At 36.5% G+C, this 26858-nt stretch overlaps 1 protein-coding gene and 1 long non-coding RNA gene across 16 annotated transcripts in view; one reads left to right on the forward strand and one right to left on the reverse strand.

Moving 5' to 3' along the window:
* NRXN1 (neurexin 1) overlaps positions 1-26858 on the forward strand; it is a 1146744-nt gene that overhangs the window by 560206 nt on the left and 559680 nt on the right. For all 15 annotated transcript variants that reach the window (XM_033175737.1, XM_033175738.1, XM_033175746.1 and 12 more), the window contains 2 exons: positions 16244-16417; positions 23429-23548. In XM_033175737.1, the coding sequence (XP_033031628.1) occupies positions 16244-16417; positions 23429-23548 (294 nt within the window). The remainder of the gene's footprint in view (positions 1-16243; positions 16418-23428; positions 23549-26858) is intronic.
* On the reverse strand, positions 5815-26432 carry LOC117062322. The gene is made up of 2 exons (XR_004428305.1): positions 26004-26432; positions 5815-5878 (listed from the first exon to the last, which is right to left on the reverse strand). It is a non-coding gene; the product is annotated as an uncharacterized LOC117062322 (long non-coding RNA).

Here is a 26858-nt window from a genome sequence, read left to right on the forward strand (position 1 = left end):
GACAGGGTATAGCAGTCAAGGAAACCACGGATAAGAACAGAGAAAGATCAGCGCTGGGCTTCATAAAAGGCATATTCAGGAAAGCTCTTAGCGATAAGTCAGAGTTGCAGCCTCACTTGGTCTCCACTGGGGCTGTGAGCTGCCTCCGATCGGCTGCCCAAGGAGCATTCCCTTGTTGCTCTCCCTCTCTGCACACTAGTTTTCTCTGCTTTCGTAAACATTGGTAAACATGACCTTCTCAGACCTGGCTTTTCACCCCTGATCAACTCAAATACCCAAGAAAGACTCATTTAAGTTTAGCAGTTCTAGTGCCAAATTCTTGGAAGAGGACATTTGATCGAGACAGATGTCCTCCCTGTGCCAGGATGAGGAAATAAGAGACAGAGTCACATTATACAAATATGAATTTACTGGATTTGTTTAAAGAAATATTGGGATAGGCTACTTGGGTTATAAATGAAGGTATGAAAAGCTCAAAAAGTGTGATTTTTAACCTGCTGTGCAAGAATTAAGGGATCGGGTTTGCCTTGCTCTGGAGTAGGGGATGAGGATAGGGCTTAAATTCTTCAAGGTGGTAGAATACTAGTTGCTAGGTGATACCCAAATATTTAGATGATGAAACTCATAAATACTCGAGTGAGCAGCATTTGTTTTTGGGTGGAGACAGAGACTTTGTTTATGCATAGGAAGTACATGCGATAGCAAAGCCAAGCAACAGTCAGAGGTTCCCAGGAATTCAGAGGAAACGCCAGGAGAAGGAGGACTCTAGATTTTTACCTTCTGTCCAATTGCAAGGGTCCTAACCAGACTCATCTAGATCTATAATGGACATAGGGGCCCAGGCTGACATCTGGGCAACGTTACAATTGTTTACTATAGATCCTAAAAGGGAATGTCACTGTTATTTTCGGGCAGTTGTCTCATCTAGTTGGATTTCAGTAATAATGCAGCCCCTGCCCTGTTTCAGCAAGACCCAGAAGAAAACCAGCTTCCATCCCAGATACCATCCAATTCCTCTTGAGCCATGGGTCAACATGGAAGTCGACTTGAAAGTTGGGTGGGCTTAAAACAAAGTTGCTGCCCCCACGGTAGAGAAGCTCAAAAGCTAAATCTGCCATCTTTACCCCAACAGGAAAGTGCATTTTTAATGGCATCGTGCTGTTGTGGCTCTTTATTTTCATGCACTAGAGGGCACTTCCTGTGCTCCTCGGGAACCACAGTAGGTCAACCAGTGTTCCCCATTGACATCACATGAACATGGTTTTCTGTGTCCATTCTTAAAAGTGGCCCCTGTTTGACCTTTGAAATTAATTATTTTGGTTGTTCTTAAGGACAATACAAAAAGCATATAGCATTATAATTAATAACACAGTCTTTGAGGTCAGAAAGACCTGGGTGAAATAGCATCTCTACCATTTCTTTTGTGTATTTCCTTAGGCAGGGTATATCACTATCACCATTATCATCATAATCATCCTAATCTACCTTTACTAGGCATCAGGTAAGAGAGCTACATATATTTTCTCTTTAATTTGTGTGGAAAACTGGTGAAGTTGCTATACGTATCTCCATGTAACAGGTGATGAAACTAACATAAGGCTTAGGGAGGTTAAGCATCTCACCAGAACAATAATGATAGTCATACTAAATAGAAATTATTTTAATCATTTCTAAGGGCTTGTCATATCTCATGTACTATTATAAATATTTGCACATGGTATCTCATCTCAGTTAATTCCCAGAAAAATACACAGGGTTTGTCAGTGTATTCTTTGATGCTCACGGGTTTATAAAAAGGACTAGGAGGGCTTGTAAGACTCATTTGGATCTGACAGGTGTCGGAAATATTTGGACCAATTTCCCATAACTACCCTAGTACAGCAGAGCCCATTTGCCATCTCAAGTTTATCAGAGGTTGACTAGTATGATGTTAGTTATCAATATTCCTAACCTGTCTGTGGGAAGTTTTCTCCTCCCTCTCCCCACCTCACGCCCCACTCACACTCCACTACCCACAATACACACACTCCTTAGGCTTCTCACCGCTGGCTTCCCCTTAGAGTCCTGGAAATGTAAAAAGAATTCAAACACTATAAGGGCCTGTACTAATGTACCATTATTTCTATAACACAACAGCCCTTTGACAGTTAAAAATTTAACATGTGTAGTTCCCTGTATTTTTTGTGAAACCCGATGAACTAAGTTTCCCAAAATGATGTCCAAAATGACATTAAATGTCTTTTGGCTGTGACATGTGTGAATCACACACATCACTAGAGTGGTATTGTAGAAAACTGAGTGTTTTCATGAGAAAAACTATCTCATAGCTTGGTTCTGTCTTTATTCTGTATCCAAAGATATAATAAATTACCTTCATTACTGTCACTGTCATCCTCATTATTATCAATTATGTCATTTATGCATGCGTGTATGTCATGCATCATGTTAAGGGCTTATATGTGCAAGGATTACATTAAATAAGCATGATGTCCTAATATGGTCAAGCTATAATATCTTTTTTTTTTTTTTTTTTTTTTTTTTACCTCAACCCATCACTTTAAAATGTATTGTGTTAAGGCATTTGTACCATGTACTGATTTAGAGTAAATGTTTGGGTTCACTTTTAAGATAATTATATAATAATTTTATACTACGAAATATAGCATTCATTAAAATTACAAACTACCAATCTGAGTTACTAATCAAAGCTCAAAATTGAGGCTCCACTCTGCTTTGGTCAGTCACTGGCAGTGGGGGAAACGGCAAGTTCAGCTACTGCCTTTTCCTGCAGTTATCTTTCTACAGCTTTTTGACACGGCACATCAACTGATGCTAGGGCTCTGGATCTGGCAGATCCCTTGAATTCCTCCTCTCCTAGTGCATTCTTGGTTTCATCCAAGGCTTTTCTGTTGGACCTTCCAACCTGAATCCCTGTGTAGGGGGATGCTTCTGCTCCCTCTTCACAGACTCTTACCACATGGGGCTGCCCTGTGTCTGGGCAGCCCTGCCTGTCTTGCTGTCATGCACATGGGGCCCACCGTGGCCCATGAGGAGATTCCATGGATCGTTTGTCCCCCCAACCTTGGAAGTGCACCCCATTCCCAATGCTCTCATTTCCATCCCATTCCATCTCAAGCTCTTTAAAGTTTTCTCAGCATGTCAGGTGCCAGTTCTGCATCCCCCAACAGTCGGAAACACAAAGCAAGTGTTCCAGGAGACCCTGCTCTGAGACTTGCCTTGCTAGGCTTGGAGCTAGAATGTAGGAGCACAAACTCACTGCCTAGTAAGAGCTGCCTCAACAAATATTCCCAGACATCTTTCCTTCCCATTTCTGACCCATTTTATTATTATTATTTCCTTGATGTAGCTGAGGGGTTCAAGGGCCTTAGAACCAGTATTTCACCTGGTCCTTTATAAATGTTGAATCTGGGTATCTGTCTCATTCTCACATTGTCTGATATTGACCGTGTTGGCACTTCAGTCAGAAATTCAATTTTAGTATTCTGTTTTACACATTCGGTCTCTTAATCCTCACAACAATTAGATCAATGAACTATTAGTGCCCCCATTTTACAGATGAGATAATGGAGACTTGGAAGGTTTAAGTGAGTTATTCATTCTCACATAGCACCAAGCGATAGAAACAAGAATTTGAACCCAGGTCTATGGCAGTATTTAAATGCTGCCATCTGTATTTGCCAAAATATTTGAAAGAATTACTTCTGAATATCTAGAGAGAAAATCTAACATTTATTTTAATCTTGGGGTGAAATATCATAAAATAAAACACTTTCTCTTCTGTAAAAAATCTTAATCAAACTTCTACTTTTCTACTACATTGTATAACATTGAAAATTCCACTTCTGGTAGTTGCAAAGGAACTGGATATTTCTGCTTTACTTTCTATATGTTCTCTTCTCCCCTATGCCTTGCATAGCATCTATATATTGGTTCTATCTTCTTAGCCCCTGAAGTCCTCCTCAAACAATACAACCAACAACTTTAATTGCTTTGTGTCCTTTATATGTATTCTGCAGAACATTTGCATTTATAGGTATGTAGAACAGGCTCTGGCAAATCTAGTACTTGGTTGGGTGATGGGGGGTTGGCCTATCAATCAATCACTGGCTGGTGCAAACAGGCTACTTGCAGGCTCATTCAGCTGTCAAAGCCGGTAATTTTCTTAGCCTTTAGGAAGAGTTCCTTACACTTCCCTGACCTGGAGGAGGGATCCCTACTTTTAAGTATCTGCATTTCTCCTTAAGAATAGTTTATGTTGCAAGAACAAAGTGTTTGGAGACCTAAGTTAGGGAATTACACTATAGCAACTGGATGTGGTGACCTTATTGGTATTAATAATATTCCATCTTTGGACCACAAAAGGAATTCTTTTTTAGGAAAAAAAATACAGAAATGTTCAGATACTTAAAGAAAAATAAGAGTGTGATTTGACTCCAGGAAGCTCGTAATATTTTAAAAGCTCTTTGGCAATGTCTGTAAATTTTTTTGTGTATGCTTTATACTACTTTGTCCTTTCAAGCTACACAGAAAACCACTGGTAGTCATAACCTTTTTTTTATGCTGTTTATATCTAAGTTGAGAGCCGGTGCCAATTTTTCATGTACATTAAAAAGACCTATTATAGGAAAGAGCTGTTCTTTTATATTTACCCTTTATACCACTGGGTCTGCCCCACCCAAAATAAATGTTCATTTGTTTTGAAATAAGAAAAAAAAAAACTGTCTTTCAAATAAGAAAAGTTATTTTGGGAAAGAAAGTCTAATTGTTCTATACACTATTTGAGAAAAATAACAGGTTTGCATAAGTTCTGCTACTTGTTCCCTATTTATAAGTCTCTTTTAATTTCCAGAACAATCATTTCTAAACTCCTCTATCTATTCTACTACTGTCATTGAGAAGGTTTTAGTAAAAGTAGGAGAGTGTGGTGCATCAGAAATAGAAGTAGCCTGGGAGTCAAACGCTTAAGTACTGGCATTACTATTCTTGTATTGCTTGTATTACCCTGGGCAGGTAACTAAACTTTTCAGAAGGGTAGTTTGTTCATCTGTCAGGTAGGGATAATAATAACCTTCCTACCTATTGTGAATGGTTGCAACAAGGATCAAATGGAATAAGAGATGTGACAGTGTTATGAGAAAGGGGCCCTGAGCTGGAACCCAAGAGAGGGTTCCTGAACCTTGTGCAAGAAAGAACTTGGGGCAAGTCCATAGAGTAAAGTGAAGGCAAGTTTATTAGAGAAGTAAAGAAATAAACAAATGCCTGCTTTAAAGGCAGAGCAGCATCATGGACTGATGAACTGAGTATACTTATAGTTATTTCTTGATTATATGCTAAACAAGGAGTGGGCTATTCATGAGTTTTCCAGAAAATGGGTGGGCAATTCCTAGAACTGAGGGTTCCTCCCCTTTTTAAACCATATAGGGTAACTTTCTGACCCTGACATTGCCATGGCATTTGTAAACTGTCATGGCGCTGGTGGGGAGTGTCTTTTAGCATGCTAATAAATTATAATTAGCATATAATGAGCAGTGAGCATGACCAGAGGTCACTTTCATTGCCTTCTTGGTTTTGGTGGCCAGATTCTTTTTTTTTATTTTTTATTTTTTTAACTTATTTATTTTATTTTATTTATTTATGTATTTTGAGACGGAGTCTCGCCCTGTCACCCAGGCTGGAGTGCAGTGGCACAATCTCGGCTCACTGCAACTTCTACCTCCTGGGTTGAAGCGATTCTCTTGCCTCAGCTTCCCAAGTAGCTGGGACTACAGGTGCATTGCCACCATGCACAGCTAATTTTTGTATTTTTAATAGAGATGGGGTTTTACCATGTTAGCCAGGATGGTCTCGATCTCCTGACCTCGTGGTCTGCCCGCCTCGGTCTCCCAAAGCGCTAGGATTACAGAACTGAGCCCCTGCGCCCGTTAGCCAGATTCTTTATCGCATCCTGTTTTATCAGCAAGGTCTTTGTGACCTGTATCTTGTGTGGATCTCCTATCTCATATGTTACTAAGAACACATAATCTTTTGGGAATGCAGCTCAGCCCAATAGGTCTCAGCCTTATTTTACACAGCCCCTATTCAAGATGGAGTCACTCTGGTTCAAAAACTTCTGAAAAAAAGCACCTTTCAAACTGCACTGTTTATGCATGTGTAAGGTATAGCAGTTTATGTGCAGTTGAAAACCCCTGCAAATCCATATTCAGTCCCAGAAAGCATTACACAGTGAATAAAAAAAATGAAGCCTGTAATGGTGACAGAATTGTCTGCTGTAAGGAATGTCACAGGTATTTAAACTGGCTGTCATTTGGATGAGGCAAAAGGAAAAAAACTGAAACTATTTGTACCCACTTTTTACCTAAAGGTAAATTTAAATATTTAAAGCCATTAGATGGAGTTAGCTTGGCTTGGATTTATATCCCTGAACTCGCACCCCATCTGCCACAGTATTACTGGCATAGAGTGGGTTTAAAAGAAGATGGATTACTACACACACTCCCATAGCAATTTCACTTTATTATTTCCCATTTAGCATGCCTACCAGGTTTCCTCACAGTCTGTGGCCAAACATACAAACAAAATGTCTTCCTGTTGTAAGCTGCAGAATCATACTTTAAAAAAAAAAACTTTTTGGGGGCAGTTTTGTTTCATAATTTAAAAAAGAAACAAAAGTTCATCACGCCTGTAATCCCAGCACTTTGGGAGGCTGAGCTGGGCGGATCACGAGGTCAAGAGATCGAGACCATCCTGGCTAACACGGTGAAACCCTGTCTCTACCGAAAACACAAAAAATTAGCTAGGCGTGGTGGTGGGCGCCTGTACTCGGGAGACTGAGGCAGAAGAATGGTGTGAACCTGAGAGGCGGAGCTTGCAGTGAGCAGAGATTGTACCACTGCATTCCATCCTGGGCAACAGTGCAAGACTCCGTCTTAAAAAAAAAAAAAAAAAAAAAATCCAAAATATCGAAAGAATTATCTGTTCTGTTCATACGGATAATAACAATATTAACTCCCCAACACTCACTACAGGAAAACTTTAAGGTCTAAACTCTTACCTTATTGGGATTGCTGTTCCCCAACTTGTCCCACATAAGTGCTGGTTTGTATTAGATTGGGCCCTGGATACATACAAGTGTCTGATTTATCTCTTTGTGGGGGACAATTGAAAAGTAACTGCTATATCTAAAAATCAGATGTTGATTTTTGATAAAAACATTTTGATAAAATTTAATATAAAAAGTTTTGAACATAAGAATTCTACTTCTGTATCAGAATTTGAATACCTAATATTTGTTATTATGGAAGCAAATTGACTTTCTCTTTATGTGATTACTCTGTTATTATGCAGATGAGTCTCTTATTGCACAAGTTGTCCCAGGAATTTGTTAACTTGCTTGGATTTTTGCTACCATTTATTACCATTACTTTTCTCAACTAGCCACAACTCTCCAAAATTTCCTGTATGTTGTCGTTGTGGAGCTGTATATATTGGCCACTTGCCACTTTAAGTGTACAGAGTGCATGTCAGTCTGGATTAACTGACAATTAACAACGTTTCAGAAGACCTGGATTTGCAATAAGACCCTACCCTTTTCTGGTACTGTAGCCCTAAGCTGTAGTTTCTTCATCTGTGGCATGTATCCCTGATAACCTTTACTCTTCTTGTAGCTCAACAGGCAACAACCAGGTAGAACAATATATGTACAAATGCTTGGTCAAGTTTAGGATACTTCACTAATGTCAGTTATTATTATAATGATAAAGTCAGAGCTGGTTTTTTTTCTGGTTTTCACCATGGTAATGCCTGACACTGATTACCAAAGATTCAAGGCAATAAGGAGGATCTCTCTCACTCAGACAGCACTCTGTACATTTCAGTTCATTTGTCTCAGTGATTTTTGTGGAACTCAAAGTCATTTTAGCTACAGCAATATACTGCTAGATGTGTAAGCCTGCTGTAGGATCAAGAACACCTGTGGCTGGCAAGGAGCCAAGAAATAGAAACTTCAACTAGAAGGACTGTAACCCTAGGCGTCCTTGAGTGGTGGCCCAAAGGCTAGATGTAGTGAAACATCTGCAAACCCAAAGGAAGTACAGATGGGGATGAACAAACTCACTGGAGCAGAGCACTAGGGGTCCACACAGTTAACTTCTCTGTGTTCTACGACACAGAGAGCAAATAAATGTATGCCTTTCTTTGTGATAATAACAGAGGAGATGAGTCTGGAGCGACAGTGTGAAGTATTCATGGTGTCCGTATGCCTATGGAGGATGCATGAATCAGGTCGTATTTGTATATGGAGCAGCACAGAGCCAGAATGAAACAGAAGGCCAGGATAGGCTCAAATTTAATTTCCCCCAAAGGTTTTTATACTTGTTTTAATTGGAAAAGACGATTCATGCATGGGTTCTCATTAACACACACATTAATACTCCAAACTGTTTCTACACCTCTATCTTCACCTCTGTGTCTCCTTCTACAAATAAATTCAGTGTTTGTCAGTTAAAACTGGTCATGAATTACTCTATCAAGTTACTCTATCAGAAAGGGAAAAATATGCCACTGAATTCCCTAAATTTTTGTAATGACCTGAATGGCCTCACCTTTGTGTTTAAGAAAGGTCAGGCCGGGCATGGTGGCTCATGCCTATCATCCCAGGACTTTGGGAGGCCAAGGCGGGTGGATATCTGAGGTCAGGAGTTTGAGACCAGCCTGGCCAACATGGTGAAACCCAATCTCTACTAAAAATACTAAAGTTAGCCGGGTGTGATGACATGGACTTGTAATGCCAGCTACTCTGGAGGCTGAGGCAGGAGAATTGCTTGAACCTGGGAGGCAGAGGTTGCAATCAGCCAAGATTGTGCCACTGCACTCCAGCATGGGCAACAGAGCAAGACTCCATCTCAAAAAAGAAAAAAAGAAAAAAAAAAAAAAGAAATGGATCAGTAGATGAAAGATTTTCCACAATTAAATTAATTCGTTATTGCTCAGGTGAAAGGAGCCAGGGACAAATATGAGTGCTGCCCTAAAACCTTCCCTATGTCCTTATTGTTTCAATGATTATTTCTTGAATGTGAACTACTAATTCATCCATTCATTCAATGAGTCAACAAATAATTATCAAATGCTTACTAAGTGAAAATGAGAATATAAAAGTGTTTAGGATTATTCCTTCAAGTAATTTATAAACTAATGGATACATAAGGCTTCCACATACAAAGAACTGTAAAAGATAAAATCATTTTCAAAAAGGAGTTCAATTTTTTTATGAGGATTCCAAGATATTTATCTGTGGCTAAGGAAACAGGTACACATTTCCAAGGTGGATTTTGAGTTGAGTCCCCCAAGTTCGGTAGGATTTTGAAGAACAACATCAGAAGAGGAAAGGCATTCATGCTGGAAATATTGTATACCATAAACTACGATGGAGCAGCGGGAAAAGGCAGGGTTGGAGAAAGGCTGCCAACGTAGTTTGACTAAAGATCGGAGTGTGGGGAGAAGACAGATATTATTTCAATCTTCTAGCTGGCAAAAGTGACTTTGGAAAGATAGTTCAAAGTTTAGCAAAAGTTTTGAAGAGAAGTAATTCAGAATCCTGATCACTGCTGAGCCTTAGACTTAATTTAGATGATACAGAAAGGTATTGAAGATATCAGAACACGGTGGAGTGACTGAGACAGTGTTGATGAGGAGGCTGAATGGAGAGTGACGCCAGGTAACAGGTTAGTGTCTAAAAGGTGTGTACAAGGAGAAAAGTAGATAAAAACTGGAAATGGGAATGAAATCGAAACGACAAATGTCAGAAGTATTGGCAAAGTTGAGTCATTCAGCCCTTGATAGTAGTTTGATTCTAAGGTGTGAGATATAAAATAAAGTTCAAAATGATTTTTCATTTCCAATCTGGAGAGCAGGTAGACTAGAAATGTGGCTGTTACACAACATGAAAGTCTAGAAAAAGTAATTTTATAGCAGGGGAGATGATGAAGGTTTGATTTTAGGCTGGACCTAGAAATTTAGGACAAGTCTACAGATAATAATTTATGGTTATTTCCTACAGAAGTAAAAATAGATTGTTGTAAGACTAAACCTTTTATGTACCAAGGGAGACTAAGCTGTATAGAAGTTAAAAGACGATCAATAAATCAAACTGGTGACCACTGAGCATCTCTTCAGCAAAGAGTTTCTAAAATTAATCTTAAAAAAAAAATTTATTAAAGACACAGATCTTGTGTCTCAGAGCAAAACATCTACTTGAATTTCCACTTTGATTTCCATTTTGAATATTTTATAAGCCTTGAACTTAGAAATGATCTTGTATAGTTTTCATTGTTCATTTCTGTGTGGTTTGTTATAAAAGTTTCTATTTGTCTACTTGTAAGCTCAAGTAGGTTAGAGCAGTATTAACTTCCCATGCTTTTTCTTTTAGTAGTTTAATATTATTTATTTAAGCAGTCACACTTAGGCTTTCTACTAAGAAATCAAACTAATGTTTGTTTCTCAGATATTATAGGTCATTTTCTTTTATCTAACAGCGAGCACCTGTTTTAGAGGTTTGGATTTGTCTCCTAAAGACAAGCTCTCTCAGTGTATCTAGATAAGGTCTGACCTTCAGATATTCCTTTATGTGTGTGGAATACAATATTAAAATTAAAGATAATGATACAAATTTGGGGACAGAGGTCGATTGTTCCCCTAAAGGCACCCTTCCCATAGAATGTTCTCAGAAACTACCCTAGCTTGATTGCACTACTTTTACCATCCAATCACAATAAGAATTGGGAGAAAGCGTTGCACCCAAATTTTCTCTCCAAGGTCCAGTCTTCTTAAAACGAAGTGTCTAGAATTGTCCTTTTTCTAGTCCAGCTATAGGAAAGTAAGCTAATGTGTGTGGCTTCACTTTTTCTTTTTCCCCAAATGCTAGTTATAAAAGTTTGTGAGAGCTTCCTTAATATTTCTTAGAGTTTTAGCTATTCAGATCTATAAGGCAATTGTCCTTTTCCTGTATGCTTTTTTAAAAAATTAAAATGAAAGTGAGATATTTAAGAGGTTCAAAAAAGTACATGTGAATAAACAGGAAAGCTGAGTCAAAGAACTAATTATACCTTGACACTTGCATTCTGCTACTGTAAGGCAGAGCTTGGTCTTTACTCTAATTGCCTTATGCTTCCTGTTTTAAGCGAAGAGAAAATCTCTACCACTTCGTTTGTCTGCTTTTGGTTGGTGGCTCCCAAGGAAGGCCTCCAAGCTCCAACCTCTGTTCCCTAAGCCCCAGGTTAGTATCGCTTGATTCCTCTAGGATGTTCCTACTCAAATTCCATATATGCAATGTTAAATGCAATTTTTTTTCTCCTCCGGATTATTACTGCTTCAAATTCCCTAGTTTCCTAGCCTGCTTTGCTTTGATCCTTGGACTTCTCATTGTCTTTATTTATTTTTTTCAGCCAGCAGTCATAAGTTCTATAGTGGCCTTTCCTTTGGCTTTACTTATGCAATATTATTTACATAACTGAATAAATAACTTAAAACTCCTTTCTTCCAGTCAAGCCTTTTATTCTCTTTCCCAAATGCCATATAAATTTTATCTCCATGGTACATTTGTGCTGTTCCCTGTGTCTGGCATCCACATTTTTATCATTACAGTAGTAATGTCTCCCATACTTTCTTGTCTCAACTTTTCTATGCTGCCCCACCTTGCAACCAAAGTCCACAAAAACCTGTTATTTCTCTGATTTTCTAAGGCATGTTTAGTCTGTACCTGACCACCTGGCCCTTGGACTTCATAGAGTTTTTTTTTTTTTTTTTTGTCCTCTCAATTGCTTTGTGTCAAATTAGAAGATATTTGTCAAGCAACTTTCCATATTACCAGATTCAGTGCCACCAAATTTCAAATTAACTCAAAGGAGCTCTGTGAGCTGCTTTTAGAATAGTGTAAGGCACACTTCCAGCACACAAATGACTGTCAACTAAATCCAATAGAAAAAAATAGTATGGAAAATTTATAAAATTGACATCTTGTCACTCCAATTGTACTAGAAACAGGAAACAAACTATACTTCTCCTTCTGCATTTCTCAGTGCAATAAGCATAGATTGAGGTACATCATAGATGTGTAGCCTTACAGATATACTGACATAGCCATACCAGTATCAATCATGGGCTAAGTCCGTGCTGTATACTAGATGCTTCATGTACATATTTTGTAATCCTATGGCCTTGTAAGGTAGGCATTATCAACCCCATTTCATAGATAAAGAATGTGACTCTCAAAGAAGTTATGTAACTTAACTTGCCTACATTGAGAGAGCCAGTAGGTGGCAGAGCCATGGTTTGTAGACAGAGGAAACCAAAATGCCTGTGCAGTGTTCCCTAGTCAATACTGCTCAACTACTGGGGAATGGATAGTCATGATATCACCCCAGTTCATTCACAGATAACACTCTTGAGAGGAACATAGTGCCTGTGTATATACAGTACTAAAAATAAGTGTATTATTGAGATTATTTTTAGAAAATCACCCCCTCAGCATTTGAGTTTTTGGTATTACACATGTTCTCTACATCTTTTGCTGAAAGTGTCCCAATTCAACCTTTGCCTTATCAATTGCCTACATGGTCCTTAAAGCATATGAATTAAAAATCAACCACTCATTTTGAAGAAGAGGTAACAGGCTAGATTCATATCTACAGGAAACTTGGCTTTTAATGGTTGCCCATCCAGGCTCTTGTTCATAAACAGGGCCATTAAATATATCGTCTTTCACATGCATAGGGATTCACCTGCAGGACCCATTAGTGCTAATGGGTCATTTTTTTTTTTTTTTTCACCCATTACTTCAAGGATCAAAAAGAGAACCTGCATCTTTGATAAAGTGATAATGGTATATAGGGCTCAGACCACTAAAGGAGTTTCTTTGTTCACTTCATGTGGCAACCCACCAAGGGACTTTAGACCACTATTTGCTATATCAAAGAGTTTATAAACAGTACTAAGCGGTGGTGCTAAGTACAGCTTCAGTAATGAAAATAAGAATGAGTCCCCTACTTATAAAGCCAACCTCATCTACCTTGGTGTGTTTGAAGCTTGTATCCCACAGTGCTTGATTTGATATTTTCTGCTCTTTAGTAACTCAAGGGAAAGATTACTAGTTCTCTTCAATAAGCTTTACAATGTTGTCAGGCAAATAAGTTTGCTAATAGAAAAACACAGGAATTGTGGTAGCAAGTGGGAAAAGGAAGTAAGTTAGTGCATTTTAGAATTAGCACTTTCCTCATGTGTTGCCTTACTGTTCCTCTTTTTTTTATTCTTTTTCTACTGTGGCCTCAATCCATAAGGTGGCTGACAATATTCATTGAGGGCCATCCATGCTTAGAGCCCAGTACTAGGCACTGTGGGAAACACAGTCTCTCTCCTTCAGGAGTTTACAATCAGACAGAGAAAGATTGATTAATAAATATATAGTGTTCCATACATAATTTTTATTACTGAGTTCTACATCTGAAAAGCCTAAAGCTGTGCCAAGAACTCTTCATTCAATTCCCCACTCTACTACATTCATTAGGCCTGGAGGAGAGCAGAAATTTCCTAACAAATTTTGTTCAACAAATGAAAGGAGTAGGTAGTATTTCCTTTCATTGCTATTCATCATGTCAAATTATAAATCTCAGCCCACAGTCTCTGATGTACAAGAAATGTAACTTTTCTATTTTTCTATAACTCACCTTGGTTTCTATTTTGAGCTTTGATTCTTTGAGTTAGTGAAGGTACAATCTCAGGCAATCTTAGTTCGTTTCTTTTTCTGGTGTCATATCTAAATAACTCAGTAGGGGGAGTTCCACCGTACTCTTTTTTTTTGTTGGGGCGGGGGTTGGGTAAAGAGAGGTGGCATGGAAGCTTGTTTCAAATACTCTAGAGTCACAACTCCGGTGCTCACTGAGCTGCTACCCAGCGTCTTCATTCTTGTGTGCATGACCCAACCTCTTTAGGTTGTTTTACTTTTTTTTTTTTCTTTCTTTCTTTTGTTTTGCTATTTCTGTGCCAGTCTGGAAATTGTTCTATATCTCCCATGGCACAGAGGAGTACGGAACGTTCTGTGAGACTGTCTAAGCTCTCAGGTTATCTAAGTCCACCATGTAGCCATTTCTTTTCAGAGATCTCACTGCTCCCTCTTAGTTCTCCTGAGGATGCACAGAGGTTTGCATTACTCTTTGAAACTTACCAGAGGTTTTGAGATTCACCAGAGCTCAGTCCTTAAATTAGAAATCAGCACCCTCTTTGGCATTTGCCAATGGCTATGCTTGCACAAGTAGGTTCTTCCAACTTCATCTCCTGCTTGCCTGAATGAGGAGTAGGAAAACTTTACTTTTCTTATGCAAACTCCAATGTATTCTCTTCCATTCCTCGAAGAGTCTAGGTTTTTTAGACTTAAATACAGAAAGCTAATTTTGTATCTTTGATTTCTGATTCATATCCTTTCTCTGAGGCAACTAAAACACAATGGCTTGAAATTTAAGTGAGAACAAAAACAAAGGACAGATGGAAATATGGAAGGAAAATCAAATAATACTTCAAAAATAGTATCCCCTCTCCGACCAAAACCGTGCTGTCTTTTAATATTAAGGATGATGGTTAATAGTCAGTAGATTTTGCTTTATGTAAAAGGAGGGGAAGTAAATACATCCAGTACTTTCAGTGCAAATTATATAGTTATAAAACTTAAGTTTTAGTTAGTAGGTCAAGGACTGAAGTTCTCAGTTTTTAAACATTAAATGACTTTGAGTATGCCACATGATCCCTCTATTTCAATTATTCATCAGTACAGTTCAAGAGTGTTATATCTGTGGTTTGATTTTACCCTACTTACAAACTAATAGGTTAGCTTATTGCTGTTTAATGGGTGCCTGCAGAAGACAGGATATTTCTGGGTGCGAGACCAAGGAATTTGTTACTTACAGCTCAACAAATAGTCTGTGTATCAATTCTCCTTGTTCCCAAGTCTCATGAAGACAACACAGAAGGACACAGGTGAACAGTAAGATTGCAGGATTTTTGTGTTATACTGGGGAAAATGTGCCAAGTGACATGAAGTTGAATAGAATGGTTAATATGAGAAAGAAAGTTCAAAAGAAAATGAAAGTTAAAGAAGTGGCTACAAAGATTATGTTACATAACTTGTAGACTGGAGCTGTAGCAACATATTACTGAATTTTGAGCTCAGCTTCCTTATGTTCCACATTGATTAAATGTTTACTAAAGTCAGTTAATTACATTTATTGAATATTATCCAGATATGGTGAATAATCTGAAATAGAAAAAGAAACAGAATCCAACATAGATTTAAATCTCTCTCTCTCTTTTTTTTTTTTTTTGGTAACAGTTCATAAAGTTGGGGAATCTCAAACTTAGAGACAAAAAGTTGGCAAAGCTAAGCAATGTGTTCCATTAGAAACTGCAATAAAATTAGAAAAATAAGTTAAAAACTTGTTAACAGATTTCAGAGCAGCCTAAGAATTCAAAGTAGTATAATTTTACCTAAAAACAGAAACACCTGAAGAAGGATGTAACTTTCACTTATATACAGACTATTATGTGAATTATTGAATAAGAGAGGTGCAAGCAAGGATAGTGGGCTTCAGCCCAGTATAGAAGGTGACTTTAGATACAAGAAGAAATTTGTTGGACTTCTGATGAAATGAAAGACGCAGAGATCTTCTAAGCAGAAGGTGAATTTAATAATAATGCCTGTTGACTGTGTGTCCACTACATACTTTTGCTCTGGTGGATGCTGTATATATTTCATCTCATTTAATCATCATGAAATCCTCTGGTGAAGGTTTTTATTGTTCCTATTTTAGAAACAATGATACTAATAATTAGAGAAACTAATATGTATGTATATATATATTCAAGGATGTAGGGCTTGCAAGTAACCAGGCCTGGATTTCAACGCAGGGGTATGCGTCTCTATAGCTAGCCCACATTCCTTCCATTTGGCCACATAATATGGAATTACTTTAGTTCTCTATAGAAATAGTTTTTAGAAATGTCTCCTAGTGCCAGTATATTATTCAAACACCTCTATTGTTTAACACTTCGGGGGAAACAGCTAGTCATAAATTTACATTTTTATTAACTTAATGAAAAACCTCCCTGTTTTTTCTCCATCCTACTGTGTGTTTAAAGTCAATGACATGGTACTTCTGTAACAAAGACTTTGATCTTCTTGCAGGTGACTTATATATAGGAGGAGTAGCTAAAGAAACATACAAATCCTTACCAAAACTTGTACATGCCAAAGAAGGCTTTCAAGGCTGCCTGGCATCAGTTGATTTAAATGGACGGCTTCCGGACCTCATCTCAGATGCTCTTTTCTGCAATGGACAGATCGAGAGAGGATGTGAAGGTATTAGATTTTTGTCATCGTGCCCTAAATAATTCTAATTCCACCTGTTTAACTGAGAACGAATCTCACTGTCCAGTAAAATTCTCATAACTGGTCAAATACCCAATTTGGGCTTAGACATCCTTATTCATGTTTTCAATTTTTTATCTCATAAACCTTAAATTTTCTGTACGGTTTGCAAGCCTACATTAATTAATGCCCAATGTAAAATGGGAGCTATACCTATGGATCTTGTTTTTTTTTGCTTGTTTGTTTTTTATTTTTGTTTTTGTTTTTGTTTTTTTTTGCTTTTTTGAATTATGTAGTACATTTGATTAGTTTGTTAATCAGTTCTACGATCCTTGCTTTATAGCATTAAACAAATACTACTCCAGCAAGTATTAATCAACTTGTGCCCATTTTTAAAATCTACATTCTTTTTTGTTTTAATTTTAAGTCCAGGGGTTATATGTGCAGGTTTGTTATGTAGGTAAACTTGTGTCATGGGGGTTTGTTGTACAGATGATTTTGCCATTTAAATATTAAACCTGGTACCCATGAGATATTTTTCCTGATCCTGTCCATCCTGTCACTCTCCACCCTCCAGTAGGCCCCAGTATCTGTTGATCCCCTCTATGTGTTCATGTGTTCTCATCATTTAGCTCTCACTTATAGGTGAGAACAGGCAGTATTTGGTTTTCTGTTCCTGCATTAGTTTGCTAACGATAATGAGAAGTCACTATGTCAGAAAGACATCTGCAAACATATATCTATCACTGCACAATGCACAATTACAGATATATGGAATCTACCTAAGTGCCCATAAGCCAATGAGTGGATAAAGAAAATGTGGTATGTATATACCATGGAATACTACTCAGCTATAAAAAGAACAAAATAATGTTTTTTGTAGCAACTTGGATGGAACTGGAGGCCAATATTCTAAGTGAAGTGACTCAGGAATAGAAAACCAAATGCTTCATGTTACTCACTTGTAAGTGGGAGATGCACTGTGGGTACACAAAAGCATACAGCATGGTATGAGGGACGTTGGAGACTCAGAAGCTGGAATGGTGGGAAGGGGATTGAATGATGAAAAACTACCTATTGGGTACAATGTACAAGACTTGAGTGACAGGTTCACTGAAGTGTTAGACTTCACGACTATACAGTTCATCCATGTAACTGAAAACCACTTGTACATCTAAAGCTACTGAAATTAATAAATATTTTAAAATAAAAATAAATAAAATCTATATCCAATAGCAAATAATAAGAGAATAAAGTTCAGATACCCCATTCTTGAATAACTATTCAACTGGTGTGTACCTGGCAGAAACAGTGTATCCTGTATATTTTCAGTTTATTTTAGCAAAAACAGGTTTCTCGTATTACTCCAGGCTAATATTCATACATCAGAAATGCACCAAAGTGTCTTCTTTTCTTTTGTGCTATCAGACCAAGATCTGTAGGAGTACTTTTTGATTGCTACTTTCATTTTAGATAATTTTCACTTCAACACCTCAGATTATTTGAGCAAATTCTTCCTCCATAAATGTAATTTAATCACATTATCATGAATTTTGTGGCTCTGGATGTGTTGCTGCTTATTCTGTAATACTGAACACAGTTTGGGCCATTTTGAAAATTTTAGATTTATGAGGAGATTTTATATCAGAGAAGAAGAAAGAAATTTGAATTCCTGTCCCCCAGCTGATTATGAATCATTTATTCTCAGCCAAAATAATGCCATTATATTTAGCAATTACTAAAGTACATGGAATTTTATATTTGAAAATACATTTGTTTCCTCTGTGCCACATATGTTTCCATGAAATGTTAGGTGAAATTCAGACTGTATTTCAATAATACCAGAGGATAAGGTTATTAATGGAAAGTGTTGTTGAGTTCATTTTTAATGTTATTAGTATATTTCTTTATTTGATATTTTGGCATAATGCATCTGTAAAACATAAGGAAGCTATGTTTTTTTCCTTTCAGTTAATTTTAATTAAGAGAAACAAAATTGTTAAGGAGATCAATTCCCTTTAGTGGATGAACACAAGAATGTGGGACAACATAATTCTTGGAGGTGGTCTCATTCGTGAGAATGTGTACATTTATTTTGTTTTATTTTTTAAAGAAAGGTATTACAAATCCCTTATGGAAAATATTTGTTAAAAATAGGCCTTTCTACAAGTTGCTTGGTAAGTGACTTCTCACCTACAAGAAATGGTGAGAGCAGACAGATATACCCAATGAGATAGAAAACAAGAGGCAAACACACAGGACCCCACCACTGGTATATAATGTGAGTGAGTGGGCGGAAGCAAGTAGAGTAATACGAGCAAGATCTACTAACAAAGGGCATTTGCAGTAATGATGTTTGGTGTTGTTTACCCATATAGTCTAGTAAGAAATTTGGTTAAGATGATTAATTACACATTAAACTCTTATTTGAACATCTGAACTCAGTCACTAATGGCATTGGTTCTTTATCTAGAATGCTTTATGCATCTGAGCTTTTATAATTTTCAGCCCCTGACACCCCATTTTTTCTTTACTCTTAGATTTTTACTTTCTGTCCTGATTCTTTCATTCCAACATCAAGGTGAACAACTTTTAATTTACTATTATTTCTGACCTGTATAGTTTCTAGGAATAATCTTAGATTTAACTGTTATAGGTACAGTTGATGCTATTCACACATTTTTTAAGATTAGTGATTTAACTGTAGCTACCTAATAAATTCTCTTTCTAAAGATTGTTATCTCATGGAATTTGAGTCTAAAGCACATTGGAATCACTTAACTTCCATATCCATATTGATGGGACTACTTAGCATATGTTTGGTATAACCTAATAATATCTTGTGAGGATTTTCCATTGTTCCTACCCAATACACCCACACATCTCTAAGCCTCTTGCATACAAAAAGTTTTTGATCTTCCCTTAATAATCATTTGTTGCCTTTTATTTCTAACATATTTCAATGAATAATAATTCATTTTATTTATAAAATGCACCTCAGCTAGAGTACGGATTTTAACTTGTCAAAGTCTATTTAGATTATTGTTTCCTGAATGTTAGCCTATATCAGAATCACTTACAGAATCATTAAAACCCAAATCACTAGATTACAACCCCCTGGGTTTCTAATTCAGTAGATCTGAGACCGAGTCCTAGAATTTCCATTTCTAATAAATTCCCAAGTGATGCTGATGCTGTTATACTGGAGACTATACTTTGGATGCTTTCTTTCTGTGGATGTAACAGAAAATGGATACTGGTAATCAACCAATAAGCAGGCCCACGAAAGTCAAGATAACATCTCTACATAAAATCAGCGAAATTTTAACAGATGCTCTTTTTATACAACTGTGACATTCAGCTCTAGGCTCCATTATATCTATAGGAATAATTTTCTGTTTAATTATGACAGCTATCATTGGTTAAACACTGGTGGGAATATGTTTACCTATACTATCTCATTTAATCATCAAATCTCTCTAAATTAGGTATCATTGCCTTTTTTTGAATGAGTAGATTGAGCCTCAGAAAAGTAAGGTAACATTCTTAAGTTCACACACCTAATAAGTGGATGATACAAGTTTCAAACCCGAGTTTACCTTACTTGAAAGCAGAGACACCTAACCTCTTTTGTCTATATTCTTTGGTTTCTGGAAATTGTAGTTTTACTTTCATTTTTATTTCCCTTTTAGACATATTATTAATTTAAATAACTTAATACAAATGTCCTTGTTGCTTTTTCCCAATTTTATTCAGTGATAAAATAAAAAGAATATTACATAACTAAAAAGAAAAATAAATTTAAGGCTCTGTTTTGTGTAATGCCTATTAATGTTTAAATATTGTTCTGGAAGGTGAGTACTTTGAAAAATGTGTCTTGTCAGGCACACGCATGCATTGTCTTGTAATTCCTGAATATAAAAAGACTATTGTGATAATGAAAATAAAATAAAGCACGTCTGTATGCTTACATAAAAGCTTGGCAGGTACTCTGAGTTGCTGCTCTACAATACGGGCAGATTATTTTTCTAAGATTGTAGTTTTACTATTTTTAGAGTTTAGCAGTTTAGCGTTGTTTCTCAATTGTATTTCTGATATTTTTGAAAAAACAACAACCAAAATCTGGATCTTCATTAGTTCTGGCTTCTGATCTTTTCTTCTGCTGTGCAGGTCAGAGACCAAACAGCTATCGGATAAAATGGCGTCTCCCCAAACTGGGCTTGTGTTACTCCCTGTTTATTTGCTTAACACTGGAAGAACTATGCTAAGGAATATTGCTTTGAGATTTTTTTTTTAAATATGCTAACTATTTTTTATCTCTAATGCCATAGGATAAAGATCAGTAGACCACTTACCTCTCACAGTTTGGAACAAAAATTAATACTGAGCAGTTAAGTGGTTCTTATTTCTTTGCTACAAAGAACTAAGTTGAGTTTAGTGGTTCTTAGTTCTTTCTTACAAAGAACTTTGTTACAAAGAACTGGCCGGGCGCGGTGGCTCACGCTGTAATCCCAGCATTCTGGGAGGCCCAGGCGGGTGGATCACGAGGTCAGGAGATCGAGACCATCCTGGCTAACACGGTGAAACCCCTTCTCTACAAAAAAATGCAAAAAAAATTAGTTGGGCGTGTTGGCGGGCGCTTGTAGTCCCAGCTACGTAGGAGGCTGAGGCAGGAGAATGGCTTGAACCCGGGAGGCGGAGCTTGCAGTGAGCCGAGGCCACTGCATTCCAGCCTGGGCGACAGAGCAAGACTGCGTAGCAAAAAAAAAAAAAAAAAGAACTAAATTGAAAAAAAAATTGTTACATCTCTTCAGGTTTCCTGGACTTGGGAGGTCTTATTATTATTACGACTTATATAAAATACTATTTTTGTTTTTATTATTGTTATACCTATTGCTGTTATTATTATTATAGAATTAAGATATACAGTATTATGGTTTCTGAATTTGTGAATTCTCATATGCTAGGCTAAATTCAATAACATTCAGTAAAGAATGCCTTTACTGAAAAATTTGTAATAGAAATGTGATGATAAGGTGCATGTACATGTTTAGAAGCCATTTCAAAATCATCTGTTTATATAAAGTAAAATTACAGAAAATTCTCATTTATTCACTAAAGCAGGTACCTCAGAGGCTGTCTCTTTTATATTAATAGCATCTAATTAGCTGATGTCTGTTTTTCTATCTTTATAAAATCTGTATGTTTATTTACTAGGAAATATATTTAGTTTATACTCTAAAGCTATTTAGGTAGACTGTATTCCCTTTTCACCCTTCTCTAAGATAGTTCCTATTGGTGAGGTTTTACTGTAACAGTTATTAACAGGGAAGTTTATAAGAGTTGAAGACAATTGTGAAAGTGTAGAAAATACAGACGTAACTCTGAAATTCGTAAGTGGCATATACCCAATCTGGTAAGTTCAAGGATAAACGCTGCATATGGAAATTTTATTAGGAAAATTCCTTTATGAGGGATTATATTGCAGTTTGTTTCTTCCATCCTTCCTTCTTCTTTCATCCACTCTAAATGATATACAGTATCATTTATGCAGTATTTGGTTGGTGTCACTCTAAAGTCCAGCTGTTGTCAGTGAATGGCTGGCATTACAGTTTGAAGCCTTAATTACAACAGCAAGATAAAAGATCTAGAGGGAAAAACATAGAAAGGGATAATTGCTCTGCTAATGATCATAGTCTACACTGTATCTGCACATGATGAATGGTGCTGCATGTTCCAAATAAGCAAAACGTCACTTTGGTAATGCATTCATATCTATCCAAGAGAGGAAACATACAAAGGCCCTTTTAATTTTCCTTCATTACATGTCATTGGCTCAATTAACCATTATATATGTATACATATGTACAATTAAATTCTAATAAATTACCGCTTTCTCATTTTTGGCTTCTCTTAAGATTTATGGCTGTTAGTATTAATTTGTTTGCTCTACATAGCATTTTTCTCCCCCTGTACAGCAGCATGCCTTTTGAATCTGAACGTTCTTCTGTGTTTGCCCCATTTCAGTATTGCTTACTAACATTTAATATATTTTGCTTTTTTTTAATTTTGCTGACAAAGTTGCATTGATGAAAGCTGACTTGCAAGGTAGATAGCCCTGTGTGTATAAAACAAGACTGAAACCCCATAATACACAGTGGAAACCCTAAAATAACATATTTTACATTTTTGCAGTAGCTGTTATTTGGGTTTGGATTTCATTTTTTTCCTTTCTTGAACATTGTGCAAGAAGCCTTTGTAGTATAGTTTGTATAAAGGCTTTCAGTCTTGAATATGTTTGTATAGTGATTGCCTTTAGTGCTTTGATCATGCTTTTTTCAGTTCTTTGTTTTTCAGTGTTCTAGTTATGATTCTTTAGAAATAGACTAGCATTCTTTTTACTTGTATGTTAAATGGGGGCATGTCATTTATATGGAGTTTTTAATTTTATGTTTTATTGCATGAAATTGTTAAAGCATGTGAATTGATACTTGCCAACATACCTATTCAAAACACCCAGCAATCATAACTTTATCCTTCTGAAACCTCTAGGGCATTTTTGCATAACTCTCTTCAGTTATTTTGCCAATCTTATCTCAATTTCATGAAGTTATAATCTCCATTTCTCATTATGTCTCTATTCATTGGTCAGAATGTTAAGGAGATCCATTCATTTTCTAAAATCCAAATGGTAATAAAGAATTATTGAAGTTGGAATGAGATTACCTGCTACGATAATCATACTAGAAGCTATGTGCTTGCTTTTGCTATTTGTTGGTTTAGTTTATGATTATAATGTATTTTATCCTATACTTGAAACTTAAGAAAACCTTCATATTACAGCCTCTCAGTTCCTAATTCAGGTGTGTGAACTAGAACTTTCAAAACGAGTTTGGACATATCATCTGAGGTGTTGGCAACTACTATATGTGATCTAGCTCATGTATAAAACACTTTTGGATTTTCTTTAAGAACCCAAGTTTCCTTTGGATTGTTTTGCAGGCCCCAGCACAACCTGCCAAGAGGACTCATGTTCCAATCAAGGTGTGTGCTTGCAACAATGGGATGGCTTCAGCTGTGACTGTAGTATGACTTCCTTCAGTGGACCACTCTGCAATGACCGTAAGTACCTCTCTGATTATGGACTGATACTCATCGTTGCTTCCAGTTACCATTTGATATCTAAAGTCTAACATTGAAAGTCTTTATATTAACTCTGAGTCAGTCAAACTGTCATAACCCATAGAAGCAGTTGTTTCTACAGAAAGAACAGTTTTGAAATAATTGTTAAAGTGGCTAAATCCTGTGATGATGGTGATTCTTTGGTTTATGGGTTTATTTATTTATTTTTTAATTACTAATGATCACCTTGTTCAAAATAATGTTTTTCATTTCCAATATATGACAACTCTCCCTTAGTTTTTGAAAGAATCTTCATATTGTTTTATATTAAATAATACTTAATTTCATATGATTAGGTCTCGAGGGCTGTAATTTTAGTGAACAGTTACAGGTCTAATTTTTCTCTCTGTGTACATCTCTTTAAGCCCATTGCTGCCTTTTACTTTTAAAAAACTACGTCCAAACATTATCCTTCAGGCATTCTCCCTTGTATCTTAGCAGCTTATGGTTTTCTGCTTAAAAATCCTTTAAATGAGTATTGCAATATAAGCATGAAAATAAAACACAACATTCACATTATGTCATGGCATATCTGCTAGTGCCTAATTTATATCACAGCAGTGAGGGTTTGAAGATGGAGTTAACTGATCTATAAGATGAAGTTCTGTATCTTAATGTTCAAATAGGTCCTGATTTATAGCACATCATCAAAATGATAAAAGAATTTCATACAAAACATCGCATTCTGCTATATTAAGAGAATATTCCTGACAAATTCACCTGGTTGTAAAATAGAATACGTGCTATATGTTGTCAATGCTACAACATTTAAGCTAAAGCTCCAGGATGATGGAATAGAAGATGTAATGATTGAAGGTTTGGATTTTGCAGCAGAGGCTGAATTTGAATGTGGATTTAAAGAAAGAGTAGAGCTTGTTCATTTTGACCTTTGTCTATTTGAGATTGTATTCATGTCAACAGATATGTGCATCACAATGTAGAAGATAGGATCAACCTCCAGTAATCCACTGAACTGAGTTGTTGCAGCCTAGCAGTAAAGTACCATTTACCTGCTGTCTTCAGATTTCCTTTCCAAAATATTGACTATAGGAAAAACACACAACCAATACGGAGTAAAAACATATGTAGAAGAGGCCTTTAACAACCATGCCACTGTAGATGGAGAAATATTTGTTCTTCATTTTACTAGTTTCATCTCCCATAGAATTACAGTAAACCTGAAGCAATAAACATGTATTCAAACCATCATACATTTGTGAACACTGTATTTCTGCAAGCCAAATCGCACTTAAAACACAATGCCATTTTGGGTTATATAAAAAACTTTACATAAAGTTTGAATAAATATATATACATAAAGCAACCTTACATGTGCTTTTCATAAGGATATGTATATATGTCTATAGACAAATTACTTCCTGCATTTGTTCCTGCTTCACAGAAAATGGCGTAAATTTATTTTCAAGGACAATCAGAAGACTGAATATTTGTTAAGATTTTATTATTGCAAATTTTTCATCCTGAATACGATCCTGACAGATGTATGACTACATGTGGTAGTTGAGAGGGATTTTTTTGGTGTGAAAATATTTTTCATGTTGCTAAAGAACTTTTTCTGCCAAACTATGCTTAATCTAGTTTCCATGTTTTACAAAACAGTTGCCATTTGGTTGTGGCAGACTGTGTATCCTCATATACCAGTTAAATATAAAGAATATAATTTTATGTATGTATTTGTTAGACTTTTCCTAAAGAAACATCAGGATACAACCTTAAGTATCATGCTGTCTTCGAATCATTTTTACAGAGAACTATTTTAATGCTGCTCTTGGGTGATAGTACTGGTGATGACAATGATAAGGCTATTTGTTATTTTCTTGTAAATAGGTAAATGTCATTCAATAAATGTGTCTCCTGATATGCCTCTTGCACAAATCAGCATTAAAATTACTTTAGAGAGCTCTCAGAATACATGCATTTTGATTAAATCATTACCTCTTAGTGGGTTTTCTGAAAATGTGAAATGATTCCTTGGCTTATACATTGGAATTTCAGTGGTGAGAATACATAGATACAAATCAATATTTTAAAGCAAATCTTATTTTGTATCAATTATAATTGGTAGAAGATATAGTAGCAATTGTTACTTTGAAGATGTGGAATTAATAAGCAGTAGAAATAGCATGCAACACTTTCCTCACTTTTTTTTTTTTTTTTTGAGATGGAGTATCGCTCTGTCGCCCAGGCTAGAGTGCAGTGGCGCAATCTCGGCTCACTGCAAGCTCCGCCCCCCGGGTTTACGCCATTCTCCTGCCTCAGCCTCCCGAGTAGCTGGGACTACAGGCGCCTGCCATCTCGCCTGGCTAGTTTTTTGTATTTTTTAGTAGAGACGGGGGTTTCACCGTGTAGGCCAGGATGGTCTCGATCTCCTGACCTCGTGATCCGCCCGTCTCGGCCTCCCAAAGTGCTGGGATTACAGGCTTGAGCCACCGCGCCCGGCCATTTCCTCACTTTTTAAATTGATCAAAATAAATCTTGTCTCTACATCTCACTGTTTTTCTATAAGATGCACAAATAAAATTAGTGTGATTCCTGGGATTTTAACAAACTCCTTTACTGTATAGAAGGTGATTTAAAAAAAAAAAAAAGCCATTTAAAACATTTCATTTCTTAATGAAATTTTCATCTCTAGGTTAGTTATTTATTCATAAATTCTGTGACTGCAGCCTCCAATTACATAGAAAACAAAAAAGAAAATAGAAACAAAACTTTTTAATGGGGGAACGAACATTCCACATTACAAATGAGACCTTCCCTCCTCAAAAATAGAATTTCTAAATGTCATCTGGCTGATAAGTTTCATAGAGTGAATTAGGGTAACTAGAAAATTTATTTATATTAGCCTGGAGATATAATTAACAATGGGAAGATGGGAATACTTTATAGCTTGTAAATGTAATCTTGGATAAATCACACTAATTAATTGAACTGAAAGGAATCTTTCAAAAAGAAGTTCTATTCAAAATTATGCCAAAGGCTATTTTTAAAGAAATGTGTTTGTGAAACCCTTTCTTCCCTGGAAAATTGCCATCTAAGTGACCTACTCATTGACAAAACAATTGTTCTGTGCATGTGTGTATGCAGATGTGCGTGTGTGTATGTGTATTTGCATGTGTGTGTGTAGGGTAATGTCGTATACTCACATCCTCAAGTTTTCTTCCATACCAATACCAAATTTTAGATCCTCTGTGTAATTTTTCTGATATATAATGTAATTTCTTAGCTATCT

Source organism: Trachypithecus francoisi, unplaced genomic scaffold, assembly GCF_009764315.1.
Source record: "Trachypithecus francoisi isolate TF-2019V2 unplaced genomic scaffold, Tfra_2.0 Lachesis_group17, whole genome shotgun sequence".
Classification (NCBI taxonomy): Eukaryota; Metazoa; Chordata; class Mammalia; order Primates; family Cercopithecidae; genus Trachypithecus; species Trachypithecus francoisi.